The sequence below is a fragment of the Oncorhynchus gorbuscha genome, linkage group LG17 (assembly GCF_021184085.1).
Source record: "Oncorhynchus gorbuscha isolate QuinsamMale2020 ecotype Even-year linkage group LG17, OgorEven_v1.0, whole genome shotgun sequence".
Taxonomy (NCBI): Eukaryota; Metazoa; Chordata; class Actinopteri; order Salmoniformes; family Salmonidae; genus Oncorhynchus; species Oncorhynchus gorbuscha.
The window spans coordinates 29,581,056-29,604,801 of record NC_060189.1 but is presented as its reverse complement, the minus strand read 5'-3'; the positions used below and the strand labels follow the sequence as shown (position 1 = coordinate 29,604,801).

The following is a 23,746-nucleotide window of genomic DNA, read 5'->3' as shown; positions in this document are numbered from 1 at the left end:
GTTCACCTTGTTATAGCTGGCCTGATGTATCGGAACTTTAACCAACCACAATTATGATAGCCCCCTCCAACCATCATTCTAAACCCCATACCCAGCAGGTATCATTTTAGCATGCAGAGACATCAGTTAAACTGTCCTTGACCAGTATACTTAAACAACATGTTGGGGAGTGTTCAAACCCTTCATAAGAGAGAATTAGTTGCATGACTTCCCAATGTGGAAACTTGATTTAAATGGCTGAAAAGAGGCACAGTCTTTCACCTCCGTCAGACATTTAACATAAACACACACAAAAGCAATAATATCTATGTCTAAAGCGCTCCTGTGACATTTATAGCCATTGAGAATGTGTATCCACCATCAACATTCATTCTTAACAACTCCAAGTCATTTTCCCTTACTGCCCATGACATCAAGAGTTGTTCTCTGGTCCTCTTCAAGGCAGCCTGGTCTGAGTCCACTTGATTTGATTCACAAAATAGGCCCCACTAACATTCACGCCAGACTTCTGCAATGATCCCAAATGAGCACATTCAAAATAAAAACTAAAAGAAACCCATTGTGTGGATTACTAGAGCCCAGCCTTTAGCAAGAGTGTGTGCTATACATATTATTAGACAATTAATTTGACTGTTATTCGGATAACAAAACATAGGACATATACAGGGAACGCTACAATGACAATGTGCAGTGAGCAGCACACACAAAAACACAAGTTAATTTGAGGTTAGTACCATTTCATCATCCCGCATCTTATTGCAAAAAAACGGTTTATTTCAAAACATGCCGTGTGTTTTTTTTAGATAATGAGCAGCCAGTGCCAGACCATTTGAATGCAGCTTTAGGATTTCAAACATCTGTTGGCAACACTGCAATAACCCAGATGAGAGACGCATTTACATTTAAAATGACCAGATGGGATGCAAAGTGATTCAGGCATCATGTTTCTCTTTCTGAGCCATAAACAAATGTACTGAGCTTGTTTAGCTTTGCATATTGTTCTTGGAAAAAGTGACTAAAGCTGAATAACTAACCTGAAGCCCTTTCGTAGAGGGAAAACGCCCTTGTATTTCAACATGCTCTGTTCATACTGGCTTAGCCATTAAGAGTAAAGCACGCATAAAATAACAGTAATATTTGGCCACCTGCTGAATTCCCTGTTCCCTTAAAGGCCCAGTGCAGTCAAAAACTTAATTTCCCTGTGTTTTATATACATTTCCACAATATGAGGTAGAACATTTTCAAAACGATAATGCCCTTTTAGTGTAAGAGTCGTTTGAAAAGACTGCCTGTTTTGGTTGGATTGAGTTTTGGCTTACCTGGTGACAATCACCAGGCAGTAAATTAGTTAATAGTCCAATAAAAAAAGAGAGTTCCAATCTTCTCTGCCAATAAGAGATCGTGGGGAGGGGAAACTGAAAACTAAGACCTCTCACAGACAGTCCTTGACAAATTCTTGTTGAGAAATTGCTCTTTAGTAAGAAGACATTTTTCCTACAGGACCTTTTTAATTAACCAAGTACTTCATTTTTACCCCAAAATTATTTGATATTGATAAAACAGCAGCATTGGACCTTTAAGGGATCTATGTTAACACTACTATATATTTGAAAATGATCATTAAAAATAAATTGGATAAAAAATATATACATCCTCTTTCCATTTTATTGATCAGGGAATCAATGTAAATATTTTAGTGCCTGAAGGTCACTTCCTGTTTATAACCTTTAAGGTTTCTTAGGAGAGTTTCTACTAGCTCAAACCTGTGAGTGACAGCTCCTCCTTCCAACCACAAAATTAACTTGGTAAGTCAGTTCAGAACAAATTCTGATTTACAATGACAGCCTACACCGCCCGAACCCGGACGACGCTGGGCCAATTGTGTGCCGCCCTATGGAACTCCTAATCACGGCCGGTTGTGATACAGCCTGGATTAAGCATTGACATGATCTCTCTTTGACACTTGAATTGTATACATTAGGAGCAAATTAGACTTCAGACTATCCATCTGAACAGAACTGACTTCACCTGTGTTTTGGTTAGAATGAAAAGTTGCTCTAACATAAAATGGAGGGTACATTTCAGAGCACCATAAGGGACCAAACATTGCTTCTCTGTGACTAAAAGAGAAACTGAATTACATTTAATGACGATAATGTAAGTTACTAGTCAAGGCTGGCTACAGGCAAAATGACACTCACCAAGCTTGACTTTAACATGGACGGATGTCTGTGTCACTTGAATGTCCTGCTGACATTGTATGAACGTCACCTGAAAATCAAGTGAAAGTCAAGCCAGTGCCACTCACTCACTGGAACCAAAGATGAGACCTTCAAATGTACCTCAAAGAAAACAGTTTGCCACACAGCGCCATTCAGTTACTAAAACCAAAGACATAAGGTAATGCTGTTACACAGTTGAAGTCGGAAGTTAACATACACTTAGGTTGGAGTCATTAAAACTTGTTTTCAACCACTCCACAAATTTCATGTTATAACAAACTATAGTTTTGGTAAGTCGGTTAGGACATCTACTTTGTGCATGACAAGTCATTTTTCCAACAATTGTTTACAGACAGATTATTTCACTTATAACTCACTGTATCACAATTCCAGTGTGTCAGAAGTTTACATACACTAAGTGCCTTTAAACAGCTTGGAAAATTACAGAAAATTATGTCGTGGCTTTAGAAGCTTCTGATAGGCTAATTGACATAATTTCAGTCAATTGGAGGTGTACCTGTGGATTTCAAGGCCTTACCTTGAAACACATTCTTAAAATAAAGTGGTGATCCTAACTCACCTAAGACAGGGAATTGTTACTAGGATTAAATGTCAGGAATTGCGAAAACTGAGTTTAAATGTATTTGGCTAAGGTGTATGTAAACTTCCGACTTAAACTGTACGTCATCTAATAACTTTGTTGTATAAAAAAATGAAAATGGCTTTTTGCAGAGCTTTGTGTGAGGCTCATGCTCACTACGGTCATTCGATGGTCAAATGGTCATGAAAAGGAGGAACACTAACTCGAAGTACAGTGAACGAGTTCGTCTCCCACTTTTTTTTTACATTTCCAAAACAAATAAAGAAAAAACTAACTGTAGCATTATTTTCTTAGTGAAATATATTAACATTCTATTATAGAAATAACATTTAGACCCCTTTGAAAGTTGCATTGAGTTCGCTCAGACAGTAACATACGTTTTGAGACAAAGTTACACAAATTTCATTTCCTTCATAAGTCTTTCCATTATTTGAGGGTCCCAGTATCCAGCCCAGGTTCTTGTCGATGGAAACGTAACTCCGGGTAAGAAGATACAGACCAGTGTGGATGAGGGAGGTTACCGAGAGGTCCAGGCTGGCTTGTGCATCCCACAGCTCCATAAAGAGTCTGTGGAGGAGAGTAGAGCTTTGGGTTGGGCTGCACTATGGCTGAAACATGCCTGCTACACATGAGGGGGGAGTTCGAGATGGCGGGGGGAGTTTGAGACTTGTACATCCGAGAGGGCAGCAGTTTCAGACAGAGACTGTGATCTTAAGAGGAAGACGCCTTTGGAAGCGTGCAATGAAATCTCTGACATACTCGTTGGCAGCTGGAAGGATAGATGGAGGACTCTACTATCCCCCATGCTTCACAGAGCATGCATGGGGACTGGTCATCACAGTGACAGGCAGGCTGCCCCCCTTAGGGGGGCATAATCCAATGTGTCACCCTTGGGTGAATGTGTATCCATCCTAAACAGTACGAAAGGAGGTCTGTGTGTTAGTAGAAGTGTGTCAGTATAAAACTATTTAGAGAGAATGGAGTAACAAAGGGTGATAAAGATGCTATGTGTGAGTATGGACATGGTGAAGTCGCTCTGTGTGTTTACTCTGGGTCAGGACTGTCTGTGGGTGGCGGCACGTTGGCCTGCTTGTATATGAACGTCAGTAGGAAGAGCGCAATATCATGTGAGACCCAATAGGCTGTATGAGAGGTCACCGCTGACCAATAGCGGCTCTCCACAAGGCCCTCACGGAGTTCAAAGTCGATGCGGCGCTCCATTTCCACTGTAGAACAAAGAGACTCACTGTGAGAATACATTTTAGACTAACTACTGTATACCGCATAGGCCTACCTGTCATAGGCCTAACTGCTACACATTGAAAAGGGTACTTAAAAGTTAACATGGACAGTGGCTTGCAACTGTCAAGCACTCTTATTGATGTGAATTAGCATGATGTATTCCTTTTCCACAATTTTCTAAATAAAACAAATAACTTTTAGGGGGGTTGAAAGGGGTGGGAAAGGGCACTTGTTATTACATGGATCACAATACAATTATTCCTGAATCTGTCATTTTTTCCCCACTCAAAACAATTGTACACCAAACTATGGGGTTGAAATGTAGTTCAACTAACCTGAGGGGTCTATGAGTGTGGAGGGGGACTGGGACAAGGTGGACGACAGGCCGTAATCTGATTGGCTATCGACGGTCCTCTTCGGCTCCTCCCCCTCTGGGGTCCCAGCCTCGATGGCACAGGACACTCCGGAGGGTGCAGACCGAGAGAACCGAGAGAACAGGATCCCTCCTATTCCCTTCCCTATACTGTTACCAATACTGGCCGCTCCTAGACAGACAAGACAGAGAGGGGGCGGAGAGAAAACAGCAAAGGCTTAATTTTAGACAGGGTGCAACAAAGGTGAGTGAAGTAGACCCAGTACTACAGCTCTAGTCTTTACATGCTCTCTCCACAAGATGGCAGTGTTACCAGTGTCATCTCCAATGATCAGTCAGTTGGTTCTGTGATGGAAATATTGTAGAGGGAGTCCAATAATAGATGTCAACTCCATCACAACAGCCTGGGAACATGCTGAAGCACATTTAAATGGAACCACCTGCTTTGTCTGCTCAGGACATGTTGTGCTGTCTACGAATACCTGCTGTACAAATGACTGGCTGTAAAATCTATGGGAACCTGCTGAGTGAGGTAATCTTACAATGAAGTTGATTCTTTCTGTTCTCGCTTTGTTTGAATCTGTGTGTGCAGGTAATGAAGGTACTCCTATTCAAGCGTTTAAGGTCATTAATGTGCATGCAACATGCATGGTTATTTGATGCAACAAAGTTCTATACAGAGAAACAACCAGATGACTGACAGATGTACCTAGTATGCTGGCCTTGCCCATGCTGGCAATAGACTCTCCATAGTATTTCCTGGCCAGGACAGGAGAGGTGGAGGGGCTGGGGATGCTCTCTGTGTCCGACATCGGGTCCTTCTGCGGGTTAATGAAGGTGGGACGGATCTCATCGTACGGCGTGGGGTCTATAGCACTACACCTAGGACAAGAAAAACATGTCACTGTCCATAAAGTAAGTACTAGTTTCATAAGTTCATATGTAACAAGAGAATGAATTAAATTAATGAACTTTGTGAACTCTTACCAGTGTATCTGTGCAGGTGCAATGTTGCTGTAATGTTTAAGGATGAGGGGCTCCAGTCTGTAGGCCTGCAGGAGGGACAAACCAATCACAGTCAGTCTAGCACCCAGTCTATCCTCTGGTCAGGAAAAATCCCTCTGTATAATCATCCATAAGATGATCAAGGCTCAGAGCTGAGGGTTAGGACAGGGCTATTCAAATTTGGGCTTCGAGGCTGGGTGTACATTTTTTCCACTCTAACCAGGGACTGATTAATAATGCAATCAACTACCCGGTAGAAACAACTATCTGGTGTTTCAGCCCTCCAAGTCCAATAGAATAGCCCTGGTGAAGGGCATCGCGGTGTGTGTGTCTCTCACCACGGGGTCCGTGGGGTGGAAGATGTTGAATAGCCTCTGGCAGATGGATCGAGGCAGAATGTGGTCCTGTTCTCCACTGTTCCCTGGTCTAATCCCTCTCAGGGCCAGGAACACTGCCAGGGGAGAGCCCATACAGAAGAAGTTCTCCACCTGGGGAAGAGGAAGAAACAGACACCATATCCTTCCTTCACATCTTTGCTAGTCATCTTGTTACTTTCTTACATTAACACCTTGGGTTCTGTGTCCTGGGTGATTGCTTTTGAGCATTTAGCAGAGTGTACCTTAAATTTAAGAGCAGGGAGTGCTAGCGGTTTGGAGGCCTCCAGGCCTTGAAGCTGATCCTCCAGCTCTCGTAACCTGAGGAGGAGAGGGGGAGTTTGAGTAATACTGTTCCTGTAGTATTCAGATCATTAACAAAACACTCATACCACACGCCTTCCTACACACACACCCCAAGCGGTCTCTAGACACAGTCAAGATTGTCACAGTTTAGAGGACTGACAGACACCCATCCCATTCCTCCCATGACCCACCACCCTGCCTACCTGTTCCTGGTGAGCTGCAGCTGCTCCAGTAGGCATCTCTCTTCATAGGAGACCCATCTCAGGTCCAGCTCCTCCTCCAGATCCTGATGCTCCTGCAGACAGAATTTCACCGGGTCCCAGCCTGTCATGATGTCAAAGGTGATCACGCAGCCCAGGGAGTGAGACACGATGGAAACCTTGCCCCCCTTCTCCTCAAACTTTGGGTTCCTGGAGCAGAACAGGGTGTAGAGGCGGTTCAGCTCTGATGTCAGGCCCTTGGTGATCTGGAAATCAAAAGAAGGTAAGGGGAGGGTCAATTCAAATCTAATTTTATTTGTCACATGCACCAAATACAACCTTACCATGTAATGCTTACTTATAAGCCCTTAACCAACAATGCAGATTAAGAAATAGAATTAAGAAAATATTTACAAAATATTCTAAATCAAATAAAAAAGTAACAATACATTTACAGGGAGTACCTGTACAGAGTCAATGTCCGGGGGTACAGGTTAGCCGTGGTAATTTGTAAAGTGACTTTGCATAGATAATAAACGGTGAGTAACAGCAGTGTAAAAACAAAAAACAAAAAGGGGCGAGGGGTCAATGTAAATAGTCCAGGTAGCCATTTGATTAATTGTTCTGCAGTCATATGGCTTGGGGGGGTAGAAGCTGTTAAGGAGCCCTTTGGTCCTAGACTTGGCACTCCGGTACCATTTGCTATGCGTTAGCAGAGAGAGCAGTCTATGACTTGGGCCCTTCCGCTGACACCACCTAGAATATAGGTCCTGGATGACAGGAAGCTTCGCCCCAGGGATGTACTGGGCTGTCACAGTACCCTCTGTCGCGCCTTATGGTCAGATGCCGAGCAGTTGTCACACCAGGCGGTGATGCAACTGGTCAGGATGCTCTTGATGGTACAGCTGTAGAACTTTTCAGTCTCATGGGGGGGAAAATGTGTTGTCGTGCCCCCTTCACATCTCTTCGCGTGTTTGGACCATGACAGTTCGTTGGTGATGTGGACTCCAAGGAACTTGAAAACTCACGACCCGCTCCACTTCAGGCACGTTGATATTAATGGGGGCGTGCTCGGTCCTCCTTTTCCTATAGTCCACAATCAGCACCTTTGTCTTTCTCACACTGAGGGAGAGGTTGTTGTCCTGGCACCACACTGCCAGGTCTCTGACCTCCACCCTATAGGCAGTCTCATCTTTTTTGGTGATCAGGCCTTCCACTTATGTTGTCAGCAAACTTAATAATGGTGTTAGAGTCGTGCTTGGCCACGCAGTTGTGGGTAAACAGGGAGTACAGGAGGGGACTAAGCAAGCACCCGAGGGGCCCCCGTGTTGAGGATCAGTGTGGCAGATGTGTTTTTGCCCACCCTTCCGTCAGGAAGTCCAGGATCCAGTTGCAGAAGGAAGTGTTTAGTCCCATGGTCCTTAGCTTAATGATAATCTTTGTAGGCACTATGGTGTTGAACGCTGAGCTGTAGTCAATGAACAGCATTCACACGTAGGTGTTCCCTTTGTCCAAGTGGGAAAGGGCCATGTGGAGCGCGATTGAAATTGCGTCATCTGTGTATCTGTTGAGGCGGAATTGGTGTGTGGATCTGTTGAGGCGGAATTATGTGAATTGGAGTGGGTCTAAGGTTTCTGGCGTGATGGTGTAGATGTGAGCCATGACCAGCCTTTCAAAGCACTTCATGGTACCGACATGAGTGCTACGGGGCGGTAATCATTTAGGCAGGTTAGGCGATACGGCCTAAATATTATATCACAGTATTTACATTTTAAGAAATGGACGGTATGACGGTTATTTAGTTTTTTAATAATAAAAGTTGTACATTTGCTTTATGAGTAGTGAGTGATCCTAGGGTGGCAACACATACATTCTAAGTGATTTTAATGGGTCTTTCTCCATTCTGATTGTTTTATACTGTACTGTTCAATTCAACTTCAACCCCCCAAAGAAATAATTTTCATACATTTCTACATTTGAGATCATTTCCACACTGCCACGTTGGGCTGCAGGACATGGGCAAGTAATCTGAGCCTTATTTTTAACCAAAAGTTGCAGATTGACGTTGCGATTTAGAGCAAAACACTTGGGTTAATGGGAATCAGGGAAAAAGAATGTGTATTCTAATTATAGTAGGAATATAATAGTGGACACTTTTAATAGTGTTTGACATGACAATGAATGAAAATGCCAGGGAGGAGTTATTGTGACAGAAACTAATGTGTTGATAGGTGTTTCCTAGGGGACCCTATAATCTTTGACAACATTGAATGTTTCCTCTTAGCTACTTCATGAAGCTAACATATATCTGCTTTGCGTTTACCTCGAATTTAGAAGACACTGTTACACAAACAACATGCTGATTTAGGACTACACCATCACTGGTATTATCAGGCTGTATTTCTAATTACGCTTGCTCTTACTCAGTACATTTATTAGCTAGCCAGCTAGCTAGCGCTTAGCATTAGCATTAGCGGCTAACAATCAGCGGCTTATTTAGGAACAACTTGATAAGAAAAGACAAACTAGCTTTTTGCAGATGGAAGAAACACAAGCTAATAGTGTCATTATAGAACGCTGGTGGGTTTATATTAAGAAGCAAAGTGAAAACAGCATTGTTGTCATCAACATTTTTGCATGTGCTGTATTGACCATGCAGACTGAACGTTGAAAATGTAATTGAAGATACTTGCAAGTTGTTCCGTGAATGTTTTGAGTACACGTCCAGGTAATCAGTCTGGCCCCGCGGCTTTGTCAATGTTGACCTGTTTAAAAGTCTTGCTCACATCGGCTATGGAGAGCGTGATCACAGTCGTCTGGAACAGCTGGTGCTCTCATACATGTTTAAGTGTTGCTTGCCTCGTAGCGAGCATAAAAGGCATTTAGCTCATCTGGTAGGTTCGCATCACTGGGCTGCTCGTCAAGTGAGATGAGGGATTAAACCCACTGTGTGTGTATGTGTGTTTCAGTCTCACCTCGTCCCTGTACAAGGGGCTGGTATAGTACATGATGTCCATGGCACTGCTGTTGAGCAGGTCTCTCAGTCCTCGCACCTTGTCTGGGGTGATGGAGTCCACTGTATCTGCAGGAAAACACACAATTCAACCATCAATACCATCTAGATATATTTATGTATTTTTTTAGGGGAAAACCTTTGTTCAGCCCCCTCCATTTTTATTAATCTATTATATTCAGATCAATAAATCACCTATTAACTTGGCTAAAACAGTTAGTATCAATATCTATTCTATAACTTTACTATGTGCATCACAGACATATTAGGAAATTATAGGGAGTATGAGACAGGACAGGCAGAGGATAGCACATAGAAAAACAATTGTGTATGTTCCATCAGCATGGGGACCTAAGATTGAAAATCAACATTTTTCCTAACCCTAAACCTAACCCGTAACCCAAACCCCTAAACTTAAAATAACCTCATTCTCATGGGGATGTTAAAAATGTCCCCACAAGGGAGAATTTTCCTTGTTATACTATCCTTGTGGGAACTTTAGGACCACACGAGGATAGAACAAGACCACACATACAGAGATACACAACTCAGAACAGACACACAATACACACACAAGCATTAACCTTACCCCCATCCAGTGCCAGTTTGGAGCGCCACTCGACAGGCAGAAACTCCACGTGCTCCTCTGTGTGCTCCGAAAAGTGCTTCTCCTCCATCTTCCTTACTGCCTCCCTTAGCCTGGACGGACACACACACACACACACACACACACACACACACACACACACACACACACACACACACACACACACACACACACACACACACACACACACACACACACACACACACACACACACACACACACACACACACACCTTAGTTGCCATGTGCACAAGGATTGTCTCTTGCTGTTCGATCTTAAAAAGGTATCTTTCTATAGATCGCATTTCATCTACGTTTTTCCTAATGCTCTGTGAAATGTTGAAAAAATACACTAAAACAAACAAACATATCAACATCAACACATTTTATTGTGAGCAAACATCCTCGGCAGCAGGTTGTTACCGGTACATCATTACTGCTGGGTGAATGGCTTTACAATATGGTCCATATACACTCCAAGTCAACTAGGGAATCCTTTGTGCATTGTGTTTGCTCTCCCTTTCACTTATGACTATGTATGTTTGAGAGGACTGACGTGCATCCATTTTACCACTCACTGACACAGTCCATTCACTCACAATGGCTGCTAGCAGGCTACGTTAGCTACACAAACAAAATTAGTGTGGCTGCTGTTGACATTGCAGGGGCGACCGGGGAGTGACTTCGGCCTAAAGGTGAACTGGTCTGTGACGCAACCTGGCGGTAATGCAGTCTATCATGAAGTCTGTCTGGTGGGCTTTTATGCACTTGTATAGTGGGCTTTTATGTTTAGAGAGGCTAGGTCACATATCATTGGCAAGCAGAATTTATCTTGAATGGCTAACTGGTGAACGGGGTCGTAGTACTGGCTTTAATGGTCTTAACACAAACCCCTTCTGACACATGAAGAGGATCGTACCGATGCCATGATTCCTAAATGGAGAGGAGAAGTATGGAAGGAGAGATGGGGGAAGAGAGAATTGGCTGAGAGAGAGAGAGAAAGGAAGGGTGATGTCGATTGAAAGCTTTTGAGTGTTGCTCGAGAGTGAGACAGCCAAGCCTCCAGGGAGAGAAAAAAGGAAGAGAGAGAGGGGGAGAGAAAAAGACAGCTGGCTAGACATGGCTGATCTTTCCTCTTGAGGCTTGAGAGAAAGTCAATAGCCTGATCCTAGCAGTGTAGGGAATGAGGCTTACAGTCGGGGCTGGCCTGACTTGGTCTACTTTTCCTACCTGCTAAGCGTCCCTAAGCCCCTGGCAGAGAGAGGGACAGCACCCTCTGTGTTACTGTAAAGGGCCGGCATTGAGCAGTTGTGTTATTCCAGAACCTTCTAGGTGCTATATATATATAAAGAGCTATTAGGTCGGTCTGTCCTTTGTCTGGGTGCCAACAATAAGCCTTAAATCATAATCACACAGGACTGCAAGTACAGATTAATATTTATGAAACCATAAGAAAATACATAAACTCCAGCATCATCCATTTATATTGTTTGAAAATGTCAACCAAAATTCAGCATCACTTAAATGACTCAAAATGCATTTATAAGAGTGTGCACTCCATTCAATAAAATAATTACCAGGTAATTAATGTCAGAAATGAATGATTAACTGTTGTCTTGTACAAGCAGAGTATAATTCCAAAAAGTGTGTCAGTGTGTCTCGTGCCCTGTCATTATCAGTCTGTACTAAAGAGATAATTTACTTGATTACTGGGAGGAGATCAGTTGATCTCCTATTGAAAGTGTAATTTCCAAAAGGTTAGCCTTTTGAGAAAGCAAATGAAGGAGAATACAAAAGATAGAGATAGGGAAGTTGGAGAGGTGGAAAGAGAGAGGAGTTGGTAGAGAGCGAGAGAGAAAGAGAAGATAGACATGGAGGAGGGAGAAGACAAATGAGACCCACCCCACCACCTGGATGCTGTCTTTCTTTTCCTACATTGGATAAAAGACTCAAAGCTAGAAACAGGTATATCATACGTAGGGCTGTGGAGGTCACGAAATAGTCAGGCAGTGATTGTCAAGCAAATAATTGTCGGTCTCACGGTAATTTACCATTAGCACCACATTTAGCATCGCCTAGCTTCCACACATAGCCGACAAGCCAATGATGCAGACCTTTGGAATGTCTACATTTCAAAGAGTCTAATAAATCCATGTAATATAGCCTACACCTTCACAATAAATCCATTATTTACAGTGGAAGTCGGAAGTTTACATACTCTTACGTTGGAGTCATTGAAACTCGTTTTTCAACCACTCCAATGTCTTGTTAACAAACTATAATTTTGGCAAGTTGGTTAGGAAAATCGACTGTGTTTGACACAAATCATTTTTCCAATAATTGTTTACAGACAGATTATTTCACTTATAATTCACTGTATCACAATTCCAGTGGGTCAGAAGTTTACATACACTAAGTTGACTGTGCCTTTAAACAGCTTGGACAATTCCAGAAAATTATGTCATGGCTTTAGAAGCTTCTGATAGGCTAATTGACATCATTTCAGTCAATTGGAGGTGTACCTGTGGATGTATTTCAAGGCCTACCTTCAAACTCGGTGCCTCTTTGCTTGACGTCATGGGAAAAATCAAAATAAATCAGCCAAGACCTCAGAAAAACAATTGTAGACCTCCACAAGTCTGGTTCATCCTTGGGAGCAATTTCCAAATGCATGAAGGTACCACGTTCATCTGTACAAGTAGTGCACAAGTAAAAACACCATGGGACCACACAGCCATCATACCGCTCAGGAAGGAGACGCAACATACTTTGGTGCATAATGTACATATCAATCCCAGAACAACATCAAAAGGACCTTGTGAAGATGCTGGAGGACAGAGGAACAAAAGTATCTACATCCACAGTTAAAATGAGTCCGATAAATCGACATAACCTGAAAGGCCGCTCAGCAAGGAAAGAAGCCACTGCTCCAAAACCACCAGAAAAAGCCAGACTACGGTTTGCAACTGCACATGGGGACAAAGATCATACTTTTTGGAGAAATGTCCTCTAGTCTGATGAAGCAAAAATAGAACTGTTTGGCCATAATGACCATTGTTATGTTTGGAGGAAAAAGGGGAACGCTTGCAAGCTGAAGAACACCATCCCAACCGTGAAGGATGAGGTTGGCAGCATCAAGTTGTGGGGGTGCTTTGCTGCAGAAGGGACTGGTGCACTTCACAAAATAGATGGCATGATGAGGAAATAATGTGGATTCTGTGGATATATTGAAGCAACATCTCAAGACAACAGTCAGGAAGTTAAAGCTTGGTCGCAAATGGGTCTTCCAAATGGACAATGACCCCAAGCATACTTCCAAAGTTGTGGCAAAATGGCTCAACTTTTTATGGCTGCAGGGGCACTACCGAGTACCTTGGATGAAAGGTGCCCAGAGTCAACGTCCTGCGTTCCGTTCCTCCTCAAGACACAAAGGAATTCTCCAGTTGGAACTTTGAGGATTTATGATAAAAACATCCTTGTGACCAATTCTGTACTTAGTTTGAAATGTTTCTTCGACCTGTAATATAACTTTTTGAAGATTTTGTCCGAAAAAAAAGGTCAACCAGCACCAGCATTTGGATAGGTGTACCAAACACGCTAACAAAAGTAGCTAATTGGACATAAATAACGGACATTATCGAACAAATCAGGCATTTATTGTGGACCTGGGATTCCTGGGAGTGCATTCTGATGAAGATCAAAGGTAAGGGTATATTTAGCATGTAATTTATGGTTTATGTTGACTACAACATGGCGGCTAATTTGACTTGATTGTTCTGAGCGCCGTCTCAGATTATTGCATGGTTTGCTTTTTCCACAAATATATATATATTTTTTTTATCTGACAGTGGTTGCAGTAAGGACAGGTATATCTATAATTCCATGTGTATAACTTGTATTATGATCTACATTTATGAGTATTTCTGTTGAATCGATGTGGCTATGCAAAATCACTGGATGTTTTTGGAAATAGTGAATGTAACGCGCCAATGTAAACTCAGATTTTTTTATATAAATATGAACTTTATCAAACAAAACATAAATGTATTGTGTAACATGAAGTCCTATGAGTGTCATCTGATGAAGATGGTTAGTAATTCATTTTATCTCCATTTGTGCTTTTTGTGACTCCTCTCTTTGGCTGGGAAAATGGATGTTTTTATCGTGGTTTGGTGGTGACCTAACATAGGTCTTTCGCCGTAAAGCTTATTTGAAATCTGACACTGTGGTGGGATTAACAACAAGACTACCTTTAAAACGGTATAAGATACATGTATCTTTGAGGAATTTTAATAATGAGATTTCTGTTGTTTTGAATTTGGCGCCCTGCACTTTCACTGGCTGTTGTCATATCATCCCGTTAACGGGATTGCAGCCCAAAGAGGTAGAGTGGCCATCACAAAGCTCTGACCTCCACACTATAGAAAATGTGTGGGCAGAATGGAAAAAGCATGTGCAAGCAAGGAGGCCTACAAACCTGACTCAGTTACACCAACTCTGTCAGGAGGAATGGGCCAAAATTCACCCAACTTACTGTGGGACGCTTGTGGAAAGCTACCTGAAACGTTTGACCCAAGTTAAACAATTTAAAGGCAATGCTACCAAATATGAGTTGAGTGTATGTAAACTTCTGACCCACTGGGAATGTGATGAAATAAATAAAATATGAAATAAATAATTCTTTACACCATTATTCTGACATTTCACATTCTTAAAATAAAGTGGTGATCCTAACTGACCTAAAAAAAGAATTGTTGCTAGGATTAAATGTCAGGAATTGTGAAAAGTTGAGTTTAAATGTATTTTGCTAAGGTGTATGTAAACTTCCGACTTCTACTGTATTTTGTGGGCATGCAATGTTTAAACTGTCTCTCATTCCCTGTAAAACGGGTTAAGCCACATGAATCTTATCACACCAACGAGATCTAGCATACAAATTCACTGTGTATGCCTTGATGTTCATAAAATTCCACGGACCCCCTCTTACGCACTGAAACCCAGAAGATGTGAACACTTGGTTACGGCGACAACGTTCTGCCAAGTACACCCAAACCAGTGAGGCCACCGCAAAGCCGAAGGAGCCTGGCGCTCTCTGGAAGTCGCTGCAGCTCTGCTTGGGATATGTAGCCTATATTGGCTGTTGGTTGAGACGCAGGGCCAGTTCTAGGTTGGTATGTTAGGGTGGGCAACTGGAAAGGTGAAATGGGTAGTTGGAGGTAATAATGTTATAGTTTATTAAGATGCATAAATACACCACACCAAAAGCTTGATTTTATGGCTGTTTTGAAATGAATTTCCTGCTGTCCCCTACTACTTGGGATAGGGGACAGCATTTTCACTTTTGGATGAATAATGTGCCCAGAGTGAACTGCCTCCTACTCAGTCCCAGATGCTAATATATGCATATGATTATTAGTATTGGATAGAAAACACTGAAGTTTCTAAAAATGTTTGAATGATGTTCTAGTATAACAGAACTCACATGGCAGGCAAAAACCTGTAATGTGAGGTTTGTAGTTTTTGAACTCGGCCCCTATCGAATTCACAGTGGGATATGGGTTATTTTGCACTTCCTAAGGCTTCCACTAGATGTCAACCATCTTTAGAACGTTGTTCCAGGCTTCTCCTGTGAATGGGGATCGGACGGGAGCTGTTTGACTAAGGGGTCTGTTCTCAGTCATGCGCATTTCACATGAGGTATCTCGTGTTCCATTGCTTTTCTACAGACAATGGAATTCTCCAGTTGGAACATTATTGAACATTTATGATAAAAACATCCTAAAGATTGATTCTATACTTAGTTTGACAAGTTTCTTCGACCTGTAATATAACCTTTTGAACTTTTGTCCGACTGGACGCGCTTTTGGATTTGTTTACCAATGCTCTAACAAACGAAGCTCTTTGGACATAAATGGACATAAATTATGGACATTATCAAACAAAAACAAACATTTATTGTGGAACTGCAATTCCTGGGAGTGCATTCTGATGAAGATCAAAGGTAAGTGAATATTTATAATGCTATTTATGACTGAGCGCCGTTCTCAGATTATTCTTTTTCCGTAAAAAATGTTTGAAATCTGACACACTTCTTTTTTTTAACCTTTATTTAACCAGGCAAGTCAGTTAAGAACATATTCTTATTTTCAATGACGGCCTGGGAACAGTGCAGAACGACAGATTTGTACCTTGTCAAGCTCGGGGGTTTGAACTCACAACCTTCCAGTTACTAGTCCAACGCTCTAACCACTAGGCTACGCTGCCGCCCCAATGCAACTGCTGAATCTAAAGTTCCATGCATAACACTTGAATTTACATCAACATTTATAATGAGTATTTCTGTGAATTCATGTGGCTCTGCAATATCACTGCATGTTTTGGAACTACTGAACATAACACGCCAATGTAAAATAAAATTTTTGGGTATAAATATGAACTTTACCGAACAAAACATACATGTATTGTGTAACATGAAGTCCTATGAGTGTCATCTGATGAAGATCATCAAAGGTTAGTGATTCATTTTATCTCTATTTGTGCTTTTTGTGACTCCTCTCTTTGACTGGAAAAATGGCTGGGTTTTTCTGTGAGTTGGTGGTGACAATCGTTTTTGGAGCTTTTGCTGTAAAGCATTTTTGAATTCAGAAACTGTGTCTGGATTAATGAGAATCTTAACTTTAAAATGGTGCCTGATACTTGTGTGTTTGAGAAATTTGATTTATGAGATTTCTGATGATTTGTATTTGGCGCCCTGCAATTTCCGCTAACGGAACCCCAGTCCTAGACAGGTTAATTGATTTTATAGCATGTTTAATCTATGCAAATAATTTATATGAATTGATAGTTCCTCTGTTTTCTTTTATTCTGTAATAGGGTATATTGTAACCATGTGTTCAAGTTAATAAATTCAAAGTTGATTTATGATGTAGTGTAAGCTACACAATACAATTAAAATGCCTACTGGCAACTAAAGTTCTCCTCACACACAGTGCGAGGAGAGCAAAAATAATTAACATTAGGATATAGCCAACAAATATCTATATCACATATTCCTATTAGGCTATACTGAAATGTTTTTTTTTGTTCCTGAACTGGCTAAATGGCGAGATATCCTTCACTACCACAAGTTAGTTCAACTTCTTTACCATCATTGCACAATCCGGGAGCTGTCCTTTCAGCACCACGAAGGGCGCTCCAATGGCTTAACACTAATCAAGATCCATTGCCTATGCCTAATAGTCTTACTCATTACTTAACATTATTACTCATAGAAGATCATCACTTCTCACAATGGTGCAGTTAGATAAAAGTTGAATTAATGTCTAAAGATCACACAATGATTAATTGGCCTTTTACATAACAGGACTGAATATAATAGCACAGCAGGCCTATAATGTTACTACTACATTTTTAAAAAACACATTTCTAATGAGATTTTAGGATGGTTAGCTGAAGCCGAATAGTCACAAAAAAGATTGAGCGCCAAAACTCAGAGCGGGCAAGATATACAGTGCCTTCAGAAAGAATATACACCGCTTGACTTTCTCCACATTGTTTTGTTACAACCGGAATTTAGAAATGTTTTTTTCACTGGACTACATACAACTCCCCATAACGTCAAAGTGGAATTATGATTTAACAAATTCATAAAAAATCTGAAATGTCAATAAGTATCCAAATCCTTTGTTACGGCAAGCCTAAAAAAGTTCAGGAGTAAAAATGTACAAATTACATTTGACTGAATCTGTGCAATTATTGTGTTTAACATGATTTTTGAATGACCATGCACATACATAATTATATGTAAGGATGTAGCCTGAGAGAATGGCTGCAGTTTTACGGGCTCCTAAACAATTGGGCTATTCTGCGTGTTTTTTCATGTTTCTGCAACCGTCTCTTATGACCGTAAAGAGCCTCTGGACATAAGATCAGCGATTACTCGCCTCGGACAGGATGAAGATTTTTTATTTAACGAATCGGAGGCAAAAGATTTACGGCTCCTCCAGGACCAGGCCCAAATGCCGGTCATTCGCATGAAAAGGAGATGCCGATACAGGGGGCGCAGATCTGGGTGATTAGTGAGAATTACTCGGCAAGTGAATAATCCACCTTTACCATCAGTCTTACTGGCGAACGTGCAATCACTGGAGAATAAACTGAATGAGCTCTGTTCGAGAATATCCTACCAACAGGACATTAACTGTAATATCTTATGTTTCACTCAGTTGTGGCTAAACAAGGACATGGATAATATACAGTTGGCTGGGTTTTCCGTGCATCGGCAAGACCGAACAGACACCTCTGGTAAGACGATGGGTGGTATGCTGTGTCTATTTGTCAAAAACAGCTGGTGTGTGACCTCTAATGTTAAGGAAGTCTTGAGGTTTTGCTCTCCTGATGTAGAGAGCACGCGTGCACACACACACACGAGGAAAAAAACAAATGTCCCTTTTTCAGGACCCTGTCTTTCAAAGAATTCACAAAAATCCAAATAACTTCACAGATCTTCATTGTAAAGGGTTTAAACACTGTTTCCCATGCGGGACAGGTACAGGGTGGCAATAACTGCCGAAGTTACACCAGGAAAGCACAATCCCTCCATCAGTCCACAATAGGCTGAGAGAGGCTGGACTGAGGGCTTGTGGGCACGTCGCCTGTGGGCACAAACCCACAGTCGCTGGACACCAGACAGGAATGGCAAAAAGTGCTCTTCACTGACAAGTCGCGGATGTCTCACCAGGGGTGATGGTCGGATCTTTTGCCTCCGTAACATCTCACAGCAAGAACGGGCAAATCTGGTGCAGTCCATGAGGAGGAGATGCACTGCAGTACTTAATGCAGCTGGTGGCCACCCCAGATACTGACCATTACTTTTGACCCCCTTTTGTTCAGGGACACATTATCCCATTTCTGTTAGTCACATGTCTGTGGAACTTGTTCAGTTTGTCTCAGTTTCTGAATATTGTTATGTTCATACAAATATTTAATGTTAAGTTTGCTGAAAAGAAACATAGTTGACAGTGAGAAGACGTTGACAGTGAGATATATAGTGTGAGATATTATATATATATATTTTTTTTAAAGTAGCTGTCTATTTTATCACCACAAACCGATGCAGGCAATAAGACAGCACTCAACAAGCTTTAAGGCCATAAGCAAACAAGAAAATTCTCACCAAGAAGCGGCGCTCCTAGTGGCCGGGGAGTTAAATGCAGGAAAACAAATCCGTTTTACCTTATTTTTACCAGCATTTGACATGTGCAACCAGAAAAAGAAAAAAACAACTTTAGACCATTTACTCCACACACAGAGAAGCTTACAAAGCTCTCCATTTGGCAAATCTGACCATAATTCTGTCCTCCTGATACCTGCTTACAAGCGAAAACTCAAGTAGGAAGTACCAGTGACTCGATCAATATGGAAGTGGTCCAATGATGTGGATGCAAAGCTACAGGACTGTTTTTCTGCCACAGACTGCAATATGTTCCGGGATTCATCCGATGGCATTGAGGGAGTATACCACATCGGTCACCGGCTTCATCAATAACTGCATTGACGATGTCATCCCCAGTAACCGTACGTACATATCCCAACTAGAAGCCATGGATTTACAGGCAACATCCACACTGAGCTAAAGGCTTCCGTGGCATGGCTTGCAAACTAATACGGATTACAAGCGGAAATACAGCCGCAAGAGCTAAATGCTTTCTATGCTCTCTTCAAGGCAAGCAACACTGAACAATGCATGAGAGCACCAGCTGTTCCGGACGACTGTGATCATGCTCTCCGTAGCTGATGTGATTAACACATTTAAACAGGTCAACATTCACAAGGCCACAGGTCCAGACAGATTACCAAGATGCGTACTCAGCGCATGGCACCATAGTTCTTTTGCTTTTGCTGCCAACATACGGACTCAACTCCAGCCCCTTTAATAATGGTAATTGATGTAAAAATGTATCACTAGCCACTTTAAACTATGCCACTTTATGTTTATATACCCTACATTACTCATCTCATATGTCAGCATTGCCTACACATGGACCCAGACGGAGTCTCATATGTATATACAGTACTCTGTACCATCTACTGCATCTTGCCTATGCCGTTCTGTACCATCACTCATGCATATATATTTATGTACATATTCTTTATCCCTTTACACTTGTGTGTGTATAAGGTAGTAGTTGTGGAATTGTTAGGTTAGATTACTCGTTGGTTATTACTGCATTGTCAGAACTAGAAGCACAAGCATTTCGCTACACTCGCATTAACATCTGCTAACCATGTGTTTGTGACAAATCAAATTTGATAAGAACTTACTTGCATTCCTGAGATAGCATCTGGTGAACATCATGACGATGCAATTATGTGAAAGCTGTGCCCTAACCAGTCTGACATGATAAACGTCTCATAGAATGACATCAATGAGGGCAATCCAGTATTTGACTTGGGCAGGAGCTCACCGGAGCGGAGTACGGCACCTCAAATGTTCTACTGCTTGAGCTCCTGTTACTCTTATAACATATTAGCTGAAAAGTATTGTGGAGCTCCTGCACCTAAATGTAAACAGTACCGGCACCAAAAATGAGTACAGGCACCTATTTCGGTCTAAGCCATGCGCTGGGGCAATCAACCAAATTATGAACGAATAAGATCTAGGACAGGAACAGGACACATCCACGTTAAGACAGGTGTGCATTCTCAAACACACGTGTGTGTGTGAACATGTTCTCAAACAGACAAACACTTTGTGGTCCATTCCATACCGATTCCCATCTCCATGGAAACCCACATCAAGACGTATGGACTGAAGCTTCATGCCACCCGATCAGCAGACAGCAGTGCATGTAGCTACATCATCCCACAGTAGATCAAACTGTCCCAGCCTCTCCACAAACAGTAGAAAAATAAACATGGCTATGTCTCAAATGGCACACTACTTCATTTATAGTGCACTACATTTGACCAGGGTGAATAGGGCCATTTGAGATGCATACTATGTTACCTCAGAGCCATAGATATACAGAGTTCAACACATGACCCTCCACAATGTTGGCAGCACCATGTCTCCCCCAGTAGAATAACTATAACATGCACACAGTGAATGAGAGAGCACTCACATGCCAGTGTTCTTGATGATGCGTCCTGTGTCCATCTTCTGTCCAATGCCGTGGACCACAAAGACGATGTGTGTGGTCTGGGGGGGCTTGTCCTCCAAGGAGGCCTCCTCCACATAGCCCCGGTGGAGCCGTGTACCACTGCTGGAGGCTACAGAGGGGACAGGGAATGGAGACAGGGTGAACAGGCAGTGGAGAGGGGGACAGTGTCAGGAAAATATCAACATACTGGGTGGCTGCACATTGCCCAACAAATGCCAACAATGTTTCGCTCAGCGTTTGTTCACTTGTGTTCCAACATTGGTAAAGTCTTGATTCATGATTAAGGCTTGATAGACTCAAACTGTGAAATTACATTTCACAGAGGCCACAATGAAATGACCACACAACATGCATACAGTTATGGTGATGAACAATCCTAGGCCATCCTATATCTGAAAGTAGCAATAAGGTGACTGAGTTTACAGGGGCAGTAGGATACTGGAAGCCTCCCGCTGTGTCTGTGGCTCAGGCTGCATGCGTGGCTGACTTCCTATGCTAACACTACTCTTCACCAGGGTTCTCAAGCCATTTGGTGTCGGGACTCTCTTTTGTGATAGTAAATTCATCAGGGACCCCCTCATAATCAGAACACAACTAGAGTGAGATTTCTTTTTTAAATAACATGCAAGGAGTTTTACTATGACGTCGGCAGTGCATGGCCGGACAAACCAAGTCTCGGCCCTGGGAACGAACAATTTAAAAGGCCCACATTTTGTCATGGGGCAGAGAGTTTTTGTTGTTGCAGCTTTAAAGCTAATATCCTGCAATTCTACACATTTTGCCAAAAGGCAGAGAGAAAACATTGCAGTTTTAAAGCTTAAAATTGTAGTGCATTTATGAAGAAAAAAATATATACATTTTTTGTCCATTAAAATCACATCAAATTGATCATAAATACAGTTTAGACATTAAATGTTGTAAATTACTATTGTAGCTGGAAACGGCTGATTTTTTAATGTAATATCTACAGAAGCCCATTACCAGCAACCATCATGCCGGTGTTCCAATGGCACGTTTTGTTAGCTAATCCAAGTTCATAATTTTAAAAGGCTAATTGATCATTAGAAAATCATTTTGCAATTATGTTAGCATAGCTGAAAACTGTTGTTCTGATTAAAGAAGCAATAAAACTGGCCTTCTTTCGACTACCGTAATTTCCGGGCTATAAGCCGCTACTTTATTCCCACACTTTGAACCTCGCGGTTTATACAATGACGCGGTTAATTTATGGATTTTTCCCGCATTCACAAGATTCATGCCTCCAAAAAACTGAGCACCGTCACATAATGTGACGTAATTCGAGCGCGCTAAAACTTCCCATCATTCTGATTACGGTAGTAATTTTGTCACCCTCATCATGGCAAAGTCACGGAGAAATGCATATGATGCAGCTTTCAAGTTGAAGGCGATCGATCTGGCTGTTGGAAAAGGAAATAGAGCGGCTGCATGGGAGCTTGGCCTTAATGAGTCGATGATATGACGTTGGAAACAGCAGCGTGAGGAACTGACTCAGTGCAAAAATACAACAAACCTTTCAGAGGGAAGAAAAGCAGATGGCCCAAAGTATTTGCAGCCACTCGACATCAGTGTATTTGCCCACGGATGAAAGTGACGAGAGCGACAATGAAAACGATCCAACATCGGATGAAGCAATTCTGAGGCTATTCAAGTCCGACACCGAAGGAGATGACTTCAGTGGTTTCAGTGCACAGGAGGAGGAAGATGGTGACCAATGACTTTCCTGGTAGGCTACTGTTTAATTTTTGTTACAAGCCGTGTTTCGTTTAAAGGCTGTGTAAAGTTCATTTGTTTCAATGTACCGATAGGCACCTGCGGCTTATAGACACGTGCGGCTTATTTATGTGCAAAATACATCTTTTTTTTTATAATTCAGTGGGTGCAGTTTATATTCGGGTGCGCTTAATAGTCCAGCAATTACGGTAGTTGAGTATCTGGAGCATCAGCATTTGTGGGTTCAATTACAGGCTCAAATTGGCCAGAAACAAAGAACGTTTCTGAAACTCGTCAGTCTATTCTTGTTCTGAGAAATGAAGGCTATTCCATGCGAGAAATTGCCAAGAAACAGAAGAGCTCGTACAATGCTGTGTACTACTCCCTTCACAGAACAAAGCAAACTGGCCCTAACCAGAATGGAGAAAGTGGGAGCACAACGGTGCACAACTGAGCAAGAGGACAAGTACATTAGTGTCTAGTTTGAGAAATGTCCTCCTACAACAGGACAATGACCCAAACAATGCAAGAACTATTTAGGGAAGAAGCAGTCAGCTGGTATTCTGTCTATAATGAAGTGGCCAGCACAGTCACCCGATCTCAACTCTATTGAGCTGTTGTGGGAAGGGCCCATCAAGCCAATCCAACTTGCGGGAGGTGCTTCAGGAGGCATGTGGTGAAATATCTTCAGATTGACAACTAGAATGCCAAAGGTCTGGAAGGCTGTAATTGCTGCAAATGGAGGATTCTTTGACGAAAGCAAAAATTTGAAGGACACAATGACTTTTTCAATTAAAAATATTTATAACCTTGTCAACATGTTGACTATGTTTACTATTAATTTTGCAACTTCTTCATGTATGTTTTCATGGAAAACAAGGATATTTCTAAGTGACCCCAAACTTTTGATT

The 23,746-nt window shown here is 41.9% G+C and overlaps 1 protein-coding gene across 2 annotated transcripts in view; it reads right to left on the bottom strand.

Annotated features, from left to right (window-relative positions):
* Nucleotides 1-2,779: 2,779 nt before the first annotated feature.
* ddhd1a (DDHD domain containing 1a) overlaps nucleotides 2,780-23,746 on the bottom strand; it is a 38,341-nt gene continuing 17,374 nt past the window's right edge. For both annotated transcript variants that reach the window (XM_046309228.1, XM_046309229.1), the window contains 10 exons: nucleotides 21,066-21,213; nucleotides 9,926-10,035; nucleotides 9,299-9,405; nucleotides 6,327-6,589; nucleotides 6,063-6,138; nucleotides 5,782-5,931; nucleotides 5,426-5,490; nucleotides 5,148-5,320; nucleotides 4,401-4,610; nucleotides 2,780-4,049 (listed from right to left, as the gene is read on the bottom strand). In XM_046309228.1, coding sequence (XP_046165184.1) covers nucleotides 3,868-4,049; nucleotides 4,401-4,610; nucleotides 5,148-5,320; nucleotides 5,426-5,490; nucleotides 5,782-5,931; nucleotides 6,063-6,138; nucleotides 6,327-6,589; nucleotides 9,299-9,405; nucleotides 9,926-10,035; nucleotides 21,066-21,213 — 1,484 coding nt within the window. In that variant the 3' untranslated portion in view covers nucleotides 2,780-3,867. The remainder of the gene's footprint in view (nucleotides 4,050-4,400; nucleotides 4,611-5,147; nucleotides 5,321-5,425; nucleotides 5,491-5,781; nucleotides 5,932-6,062; nucleotides 6,139-6,326; nucleotides 6,590-9,298; nucleotides 9,406-9,925; nucleotides 10,036-21,065; nucleotides 21,214-23,746) is intronic.